Consider the following 10,515-nt stretch of genomic DNA (forward strand, 5'->3'; position numbering starts at 1 on the left):
CTAAATTCAAATCACAGAGAAACAGTTTCAGTTTATTTGTGAAGTTATTTGATTGTAATAGTCATTTGGCCCAATCATCAGATTATATATAGCCAACGTACATTATTGTACTAACCTAAATCACTAAACACCCTAAAGATATACTAGAAATTCTAACATAAAAAAATACTATATATGAAGACAGTGGCACATAGAAATAATTGGACCTCGGTTACAAGTTTTCCTTGCTATACAGCTTTGAAAATCATATGTTAGGTGCAAATGTTGTGTTAGAGCCTGTTTGAAGACATGTTAGCATCTTTAAAGAGCTTTGAATATTATTCCAGATTTGTGGACCTCTACATGGTCACACTGAAGACCAAAAAATAAAAATAAAACTAACTAATAAAGTTGATTTAACAGTTACCACAACAACCAAATTAAATACCATCTAATTTCCCTGAAAAATTCTTCTTTCCTCTTTCAGCTGCTCATTAAACACCTGACAGCAATCCATGTTCCTGCTTTCTTCAGATTCATCCTGCTAAATTTGATTCGGTTCAGTTCAGCAAAAGGAGGGAGAAGGAAAGGAAGCCATCGATGTCTTGAAACTGTGTCAATGCATTTCTTTGTGTTCTTAACTTCTACTATAAAAATAATAAATTCAGTAAACCACATTTAGCTGTTTTGGTTTTTGGTGTTACGGAGTCACAGCCTCGGTGAGGACGGGGTTTTGGGGTGGGTGACAGGACGAGGAACTGTTCAGAGGTGCGTGTAAGACCCTAACTCTGTTTTCTGGTTTTAATTCTGAATAAATTCATCCAGACATCTAGAAAAGAGAGCTGCACCATGCAAAGTGGGATGTATGCCATCTTCTTCAATAAGACCAGGGTTTTCCCTGAAGGTTTGCCAGTTATCTAAGAATTTCACACTGTTTTATGAACACCACTCAGACATACAGCGGTTTAACAGCATAGTCTCATTGGGGAGGGGACCAGAGAAAGGTAGTATCTGACATTGTTCTGGCAAAGTTAAAAACTCATGCAACACTAATTTCAGTGGCCTCCAATTGCTGTAACTGGGTATCATTAGTGCCAATGTGAATTACAATCTTTCCAAATCTACATTTAGCCAACAGTTTCAGATTAGCCTCAATGTCAGGTGCTCCTGGAATGCATTTGATCATTGTTCCTGGAGTCTCTAGCTGCACATTTCTGAGTACAGAGTCAACAATAACCAAAGTTGTTTCCACAATGTGTGTAGTGTTGTCTAGATTGATTTTGGAATCTTCATCCGAGTTCTCCTCTTCCTCAGTCTTCTGCAGTTGTTAGCATTCTTCCTCACTTGAGGACCCCTCCTCGGTAGTTGTTGGATTAAGAATGGTCTTTAAATTTTTAGATAATTCCTTCTTTTCTCCTCTCAGTGTTTTCTGTAGTTGTTTAATTGTGTCTTCATCTGCCAGCCGATGAAGGAGGGGTCCACAGTAAAGTCTGACAGAGCACAAAATCACAGTTAAAGTTGATGACGTGTGTTAAACATCTATGGAGCACATCATTAGTCTGGGGTTTACCGGACACACTGAGGTTCTGGTAGAGGGGAACACAGCAGCTGGTTCAGGTGGAGGCTCTGCCTCATGCAGCACTGCCATTGGCTGAAAGCATGAGCCACACGTGGCTGCCAGATACTCACACCTTCGTCCTTTAAAGCTTTCATCTTCTTCTCAAACTCGTCCTCTACAGACAAAGTAAGACAAAGTTTCGGTGCCACAGAACCAGAGACCAGCAGCAGTTTCTCTTCTATTTCAGGCTGATGTGGAAGCATGAGTGCTGCTGCTGTCAATCAAAATTTGTTCAGAGGAACTCTGATTACAGGAACTTTAACTACACCCCATCAGCTGACTGCTTTTTCCCAATAAAGTGATCTGTAGCTATGCATTTCATTGTAGATATCCAAAATGTTACCGAGTGAGACTAACCTGGACCATCGGGCTCACACACAAACCACAGCAGGAGAGCGTGGAGGCAGTAGACAGTTTCAGGTTTTGGGTGGTATTGTAGCTTCTTAAACCAGAAAACAGTCACACAGACTGGCAGCTTCAGCTGGTCGGGGATGTTTTCTAAGTCTGAAGTCTGAACCTGCAGAGCTTGTTCAAACACCCTGCGACGCAAACCCTCAGGAGCCTGCACAGAAAGGTACCACAGACAAGATGCTCACATGTACCACAGAAACCTGTCTGCCTGTCAGAGTAATTAAACACATATTCAATGATTAACCTCAGTACCTTATGCAGACGCTGTAGTTTCAGTTGTTTCTGTTCATCACTGCTGGGAAGTATTGATGGGACACGGTAGTCTTTGATCTCTTCTCCATCCCTGTCATATTCAGTGCACATCTCACCTCCTGTTAACAGTCCATAGAAGTACTGTCTGATGCAGTAAGCAGCTGTGTAACTACTGCGCTGTGAAAAGTCCTCTACAAGTGGGGTCAGCAGAATTGTCTTCTGATCCACAACACTTGTGGTGAAACTGGTGAGTTCTCCACGCTCAACTTTTTCACACACCCATGGTGGCAACTTAGAAGTTGGTTTTTCTGGTTTAACGTATTTTTTAATGGCGAGTTTGAATGTTTGGTTCCCTTTTTTACCAACATGATTTAAAGCTTCACTCAGAGCACGTTCTCTCTTCTGTGAGTCGTCCAAGCCATCCAGGTTCACTTTACTTAAAAAGCGGAGCATACCATCCAGTCTTTTAATGCTGTACTCACCAGGTGAAGATGATTCCTTTGCAAAAGCACCATTGTCTTCTAATCTTGAATAATCATTTCCTGCTATTGAAGCAAAGACTGGCATGAGAGCAGGGTCCAATTTAAAATGCTCACAAAACTTTGAACGTTTGTAGATCTTAGCAGGAATCTTTCCATCCTCTTCTTTTTTCCACTCAAAGTTGTGGAGATTAAGGAAACCTTTGTGCACATCAAAGATGTAAAAATCTTTGTCAATGGACAGCACAGCACATTGTTTCTGATTTGCCTCGGAAACAACCTCAGGGTCTGCCTCTCCTAAACACACTTCAAACTCTATGCCTTTTTCCCTTAAGATTTCTATGAAGACATCTTTGACCAAAGGGGGTAACACATTATATCCTTCTGGTAAAGTGCCATCAGGCTCAGTCTCTGCTATTGTCTTTGCTTTTTTCAGTTTATATTTCAGACGAGACACATTTTTTTCATGCTTCACGGTGTGTGAGCCTCCATCCAGGATGACGTACGGATTGACTTCACAGTCCTGCAGAGTCTTAAAGAACTTACAGACCTCATGTTTGAATCCGGGATAATCTCCTCCACAGCGCTGGTCCAGCTTTGGATCGGATGTATAATACAAAAAATAGTACAGAGCATTACCATCAATGATGAGACTTGTTTTTCCTACGTGAACGTCTTCGCGGAGACACAAATCATCTATCATTTTCTTTAATGTTGAAACCTCCATGATTCCTTAAACTGTGGATGAAGATAAACGGTGGTTATTGTGTTAATGCCTCTGTGTCTGCAGATATTTATACACCTACTAGAGTGCACACCCACACCAACACAATGGGTCACACCTATTCTGACTAATCTAACATCCCTTTCTTACTCTTTTGGTTTCATTTCTTTAATCTTCATGTTGTGGTTTTCTGTTTCATTTCACCCTGTGGAGCAAAATCAAACGTGTTTCATTAACTTTCCAGCTGTTAATAAAGCAAAGGTACTTTGTGTCCATCACAAAGTCTCATGACTAAGAAAGAAGCAACTGCTAGAAAATCGAAATCTTGAAGCTTGACTGAAAGTCTTAACTCCTCCTCATGGACTAGCAAAATGTCTTTTGGAGAAAGATTAAATGAGCAGATGACACAACCGGCTGTTTCAACAGGACAAAACAAACACACATGAAACTTTTTTGGAATGGACAAAGTAGCACAAAGAACAAACAAAGTAAACCAAAAAAATAAATCTTACTAAATATTGACCCATAATGCAAATAAGCATGCAGCCTGATGTAAATCCACTTGCTCTTCAGCTGATAAATGCTATGGTCACATCAGTAATGTAAGAGACTGCACAACTCTCACAGGAGCTGCTTTTCCTTGTAACAGTGTGCTATTGTTACCTGAAGAGATTTCAAGGAAGCAAGGTAAGCTAATGTTTAAGCAGAAAATCACCATATTGATTGATTGATTGATAATACTTTATTCATCTCGAGGGAATGTATCAGTGCATTTTCCATTTCACACAACACAACCCAGTAACCATCAGAAGATTTTTTTTATTTTTTACTTTTGCTGAAGGTTTAGATTCTTTCTGATTTAATTTTTGCTTTGAATAAGTGTTGAAAACATTTTGAATTCAGATTTTACAGCCAAAGTAAAAGCAATAAATGACAAAAAATATTCTTTTAAAGAAGTTAATGCTCTCTGACATGGAAGTGTTAATTTGTGAATTACCCCTCCCTGCCTTAAATATCTTTTAATCTCTTTTTTCACAACTCCAGTAATTGTCACAGTTCTGGGTCAATTTTGAGCCAGCTTTTTCTGTTTCTGTTTTGTTTTTCTAAATATATGATTTGTTTGGGTTTTTGGAGTTGTGCTGGTTTGATTTTGTATTAAGGGGTATTCTTGGTTTAGTGCATTTTACATTAGTTGGGGTTCTGGCCTTTGGTTTATGTGCCAATTTCTTTCTGTCGTTCTCTCGGTGTCAAGTTTGTGTTTTTGAGACTTGTTTCTGATTTCCTGTTTTACTTTGAAAGTTCATGTCTCATGTCAGTGTGTTCAGTTTTACCTCCCCCCTGTCTCGTTAGCCTAATTTCTCCCAGCTGTGTCTCCCTCCTGTTGCCCATTCCCTGATTACTCCCCTGTGTATATAGCCCTGTGTTTTCCTGTGCTCCCTGTTGTGTCGTACCCTCAACTTGCTGTGTGTTCATGATTTCCAGTCCTCCAGCACCTCAGTTTAGAGTTTTGTTTGCTTTTGTGAGTTTTTTTTCATGTAGAAGTTTTGTCGAGCAATAAAGCTGCGTTTTCAGTTTAAATCTCGTTTCCAAAGGGTCCTGCATTTTGGGTCCACCACTCCTGCCTGCCTGCCACACAGCCAACCATGACAGTAATAACTAGGAAGTGACAGACCAGTGACCTGTCCTGTGTTTTTCTTCTGGTTTCTTTTACAGCACATCTCTGATAGAAATGAAAACAAGACTATTTCCACAGCACACACCTGCACAATCAGTTCATCTGTGACATTTTGTTGTTCAGTTACTGATACATGCAGCACATTTCCTCACACAGCAGGAGCATCTGTCCAATGTAACATGTTTCTCTGTCTGATGAACAAAGACAAAACATTTTATTTAGAACATGATTCATAGTTCCAAGAGTCTGGAAACGTTTTAGAATCATTAACTTATTCGCCACACCTTGGCACACCTTTGTAACTAGCTATCCCACATGTCTGTGAAGGTTCTCAGTCATCCAGGTCATCGTAGTCAAAGGAGTTTGCGAAGAAAAGTGTCTGGACTTCTTTAAGTTGCTTGAAGACGGGGGACAGGGGGTCCTTTGTCCCTCTTTGGGGGGATACTCCCACTGGGTTTAAATCTGGGACTCTCGGCCATTTGACCTTAGAACTGAAGAAGCTTCTCGGATGAGAGGTGAAACGTCTTCAAGCAACTTAAAGAAGTCCAGACGCTTTACTTCGCAAACTCCTTTGACTAGCTATCCCACAGTATCTGACCAAAGAAAATGAAAAGGATAAAAAAAAAACTCATCTGGATCAGTACGAGTCGACTCTGATGTATCGCTGATATATGTGTAGATGACATGTTTGTTCAGTGAGGTGCTGATTCATATTATTATCACATCAGCATTAAAGGCCAGAACCATAAAAATACATTTATCAATATCCTGACCATTTGTTTCACAGCAAAATGAGCAGAATTAAAGAGCTTTTAATGCGTTTCACTTTTCATCTGATCTGTCAAATCAAAATGTTCACAGAGTCAAATGCCGTGGATGGAAGGAAGCAGGAGTGAAGGAGGAAGTGAGATCATTTGATCAATGGTCATGACAATTTGCATATTGATGATCAAGGAACTTACCTCCCAGCCCATTGTTCTTCAGTGGTGCTATTTTCAGTCATTGTGCAAATGTCCTGTTTATAAAGTTAGAAACCTGCAGTCAGCTGAGACTGAAGAAGTCACCTGGATGATGATGAAACGTTTCTCCCACTGAAAACTTCCAGATGAACAGAATCAACCTTTTGGGGCGACCCAACATAGGCTCTCGCAATAAGAAAGATGTGTTTGGTGGCAAAGTATGACATTATTATATTTTTAAAATTTGTTAAAAATGTTTAAAATGAAATTAAAATTCTACTGTTTCCTCTCATTTAGGTTTAAGCTGAAGATAGAAACAAAATATCAGGAGGAAAACGAGAATTAGAAAGCTGAGGCCCAAAAAGCTGCACCAGTGTCTGTAAAATCTGATACTGACATCTAAAGAAGGCCTGTATGAAAACTACTACCTGTATTAACTGTGCCTGTTTTGAACCAGCAGGGAGGCTTCTGTGAAAATGACTCCTGTTGAGAATAGATTCCTTGATATAGGTCAGTGTTAAAGAGAATATAGTTTGTGATTGCTTGCAACATTATAATATTGCGGTTAATGAGTGTAAGAATACAAAATAGAAAAAAGGCCTGTTATGGGAACAAAGAACTGAGGTACAGGGCAGCCCCCAACCCCACCCCCAGGACAGCAGCAAGAGTTACTGACGGTGAGGAGCAGACAAAGGGCAAACGGGCACTACCATAAAAGGAGATGGGGGTCAGGGTGTCAGCACCCTTGGCCTGTACGAAAACTACTACCTGTGTTAACTGTGCCTGTTTTGAACCAGCAGGGAGGCTTCTGTGAAAATGACTCCTCAAGAAATGAAACTCTGTGAACTAATGAGGTTCAATGAAGCTTCAAAGCTTCATGAAGTTTCATCTGATCATAACTAACAGAAACACCAACAATACACAGACCACTCTGTGAGGCTTTATTTCTGTTCCACAGAGTTTGAGCTGCTCTGTTTTCACACCACTGCCCTGCCTACTCTCCTTTATCACACAGATTCTCAGTCCTAGCATGTTCCTGTGAAATAGGAAATTCACATTTAAATGATCACAGCTGTAACAGTCAAGTTCCTGCAGCTGAACAAACAACCCCACCCTGTCACCACATTTGAATGAAGCTCAGGTGTTGATGCTGCTCAATGATTGGATGGTTGGTTTCAGCTCTGCTCTCAGTCTTTACTGCACAGATGAAATGTGACTGGATCTCTAGACTGGAAACAGAATCTCACTGAGAATGTTTGCAGTGTAAAGATTTATACTGCAAATAAAGCAAACAGTGTTACAGTGTCAGAGCTGATCTGGGATCAGTGTGTTCACTCTGGAGCTACAACAAGGTTTCATGTTAAAAAGGGAACTTTACTCTAAACCAGTCTGACCAGTATGAAAGAAACTTTGAATAAAAACAATATAAAGACGTGTTATTACAACATCTGTACATCAACATCTATGAAATCAATGGACTGATTAGGTTTGTGTTCAGCAAAGGAACATCTTTCTTGTTTCCATAAATGATTGATGAAATTACTGTAGTTAAATAAAGTAATTATAAAATTTTGTGTAATTCAAAGGTTGAAAACTTGTAATGTTGTTCAAACTTTCCTGTTTTTATGTGTGAGCAGCAAAAAAATCTCTAAGGGTCTAAAGGTCAAATCAGTAAAGACGATTTCATGTGTGACAAACAGGTCTGTAGTGGAGATGAACATTCAACAGGACAGTCAAAAAGAAGAAGTCAGTCACATCTGAACACAGAGACACACACAGGGAAATCAAATACAAATTGAATGTAAATGAAAGAGGAAGACAGCAAAGAAATGTTCCAGTGTCCAGTCAAATGAACTCGACTGTTCCTGCTGAGCCCCTCCACCTGTGCTGCTGCCTGTCCAGGAGTCAAACAGTTTGGTGAACAGCTGATGTTTGATTGATTTCTTCATACAACAATTTCTTTTTATTTACTGAAAGAAAACTGTCTCTCAAGTCACACACAGCAACGTGTTACTGTTTCTTCTTTCGTCCTTTCAAAATATATGACAGTAAAGTTAGTTGCGATGTGTTAAGTTAATATTTCTGTTTGGAGTCAAACTGATAGGAGCGGTTTAGCTGCAGGACAGCTGTGACAGGACGATGCTGCAGAGCCTCTTTGTTCAGGTGTGAGTCAGACAGAGAGAGAAAACAACCATGTCTGTTTATTAAAAACTTCACAGTGACGCTCACATGAACATGAACACAGTGAAGCTGGACACAAACAGCCTGGTAATGTTGAATCCTTCCAGGATTTCAGTGGTTCTACAAACACACGTCAGCCTGACTGTGAAACCACAAAGCTGTCGTCCACACAGCTCACATCTGGACTCCAGAAACAGTGAAAACTCCCAGACTGATGCCACTGGTTATCAGTCAGTAACATTTCATCAAGCATTTTTACTGGGATAAACACTTTCAATCAATTTGTATGAAACCACTGGTCCATCTGACACTGATCAGTAATCAGCTTATTCCCGTGAAGGAAAAACACAAGGAATGGCCACAGTCGGTGTCTCAGGAACGCACTTCGAATCCTACCACAAATGACCCCGACTCCGCTCGCTGCCTTTTATTGGAAAAAACAATTACAAGTTTTCACTGTTTCACAAGCACCTCCGCTCGTAAAACCACCCTTGGTAACAAAGACAAGGCACTGTGTGTGTGTGTGTGTGTGTGTGTGTGTGTGTGTGTGCACATGTAAGCATGTGTGCAAGAATGTGTGTATGTGTGTGTATGTTAGAGTGTGTGTGTGGCATGGGGGTGCGTTTGTGTGACCTCCTGATCACAACTGTTTCTAACAACATCCTTGGTCATAAAGGGGGTAATCTCCCCCACACCCAATACATGGCTCAATTCCTGTATTGGTTCACTATACTCACACACAGTGAAACCATAAAAAGGGCAGGAAGCTTACCAATCATCAAACAAACCTTCACAAGGGATGTGATTGTGATAAAACCCTCTCCGTAGAACCTTGAGAGGCTGGAGAGGGGGACAAAGGAATGTCTTGATCCTATAGTTTGAACTAAGACTTTATAAATTTAAGAAACACAATGGCAACATTCAACAATTAGATTTAACAGATGGGATGTTGATCTTCCCTTTAATTTTTCTTAAGAAGTCGACATTCGGGATTTTATAAGGCGACAAGAAAACAACAGGAAGCAGCTCCAGCTCAGTTCAGATTTGAACAAAAAAAATCCAAAGACCAAAGTCTGACCAACTAACAATGAAGGAAGGACAAAAAGGTTTCAAACAATAAAAGAAGAAAACTCAAACTCAAATCCACTGATTGAGTACAACGTAAACACAAAACCCTCAGAGTGTGAGAGCAGCAACCAAAGTGATCATCATGACACAAAGACATGGGCTGCCGATTATCTGCCTTTAGGATTGGGAGGACGACTCCCCCATTATTTTGGAAGTACTGCCAACTAACAGTGATGAAGTTTGAACTGCATGAGATTGTTTATTTTGATATGTCACTCAGTGGTCAACCCCTGAAAGAAAGATAGGGAGGTCACAGAGTGGAGAAACTGTCAAACGTGCTATTATAGTGAATTGGTTTCAAGATGTCTGTGCACGTGTTTTCCTTAATGATTTCAAAGCAATGTTCAATGTATACAGTCGTGGCCAAAAGTTTTGAGAATTACATAAGTATTGGAAATTGCTGCTTAGGTTTTTATAATAGCAAGTTGCATACACTCCAGAATGTTATGAAGAGTGATCAGATGAATTGCATAGTCCTTCTTTGCCATGAAAATTAACTTAATCCCCCAAAAAACCTTTCCACTGCATTTCATTGCTGTCATTAAAGGACCTGCTGAGACCATTTCAGTAAACGTCTTGTTAACTCAGGTGAGAATGTTGACGAGCACAAGGCTGGAGATCATTATGTCAGCCTGATTGATAAGATAAGATAAGATAAGATAAGATAAGATAAGATAAGATAAGATAAGATAAGATAAGATGACCTTTATTAGTCCCACAGGTGGGAAATTTGTTTCGTTACAGCAAAAGTGCAAAGTTATGTAGCAGAAATTAGAGAACACTGGAATGCAATAAAATAAAATAAAATAAAATAAAATACTATATACAATAGAATACAAATGCTATATACAACTGAGTAAGAAAATACAAAAGTACAACTTTGTCAGAAAAAAAAAAGAATTGCACTTCTAGCAGTCTTATTGCACATGTGTGGATGTGTGTGTTTGATCAGTTAAAGTCTTTATTGTGGAGTCTGACAGCAGTGGGGAGGAAAGACCTGCGAAATCTCTCCGTCCCACACCGTGGGTGCCGCAGTCTCCCACTGAAGGAGCTGCTCAGTGCTGTCACAGTCTCCTGCATGGGGTGGGAGATGTTGTCCAACAGTGATG

The 10,515-nt window shown here is 40.0% G+C and overlaps 1 protein-coding gene across 1 annotated transcript; it reads right to left on the bottom strand.

Moving 5' to 3' along the window:
- Positions 1-279: 279 nt before the first annotated feature.
- Positions 280-3,656, bottom strand: LOC109197011 (protein asteroid homolog 1-like). The gene is made up of 5 exons (XM_025905141.1): positions 3,614-3,656; positions 2,261-3,477; positions 1,955-2,159; positions 1,550-1,712; positions 280-1,469 (listed from the first exon to the last, which is right to left on the bottom strand). The coding sequence occupies exons 2-5, from the start codon at positions 3,464-3,466 to the stop codon at positions 1,307-1,309; spliced, it is 1,737 nt and encodes a 578-aa protein (XP_025760926.1). The 5' UTR covers positions 3,467-3,477; positions 3,614-3,656; the 3' UTR covers positions 280-1,306.
- Between the last annotated feature and the right edge of the window lie 6,859 nt (positions 3,657-10,515).

This window comes from Oreochromis niloticus, unplaced genomic scaffold (assembly GCF_001858045.2).
Source record: "Oreochromis niloticus isolate F11D_XX unplaced genomic scaffold, O_niloticus_UMD_NMBU tig00008834_pilon, whole genome shotgun sequence".
In the NCBI taxonomy this organism is placed as follows: domain Eukaryota; kingdom Metazoa; phylum Chordata; class Actinopteri; order Cichliformes; family Cichlidae; genus Oreochromis; species Oreochromis niloticus.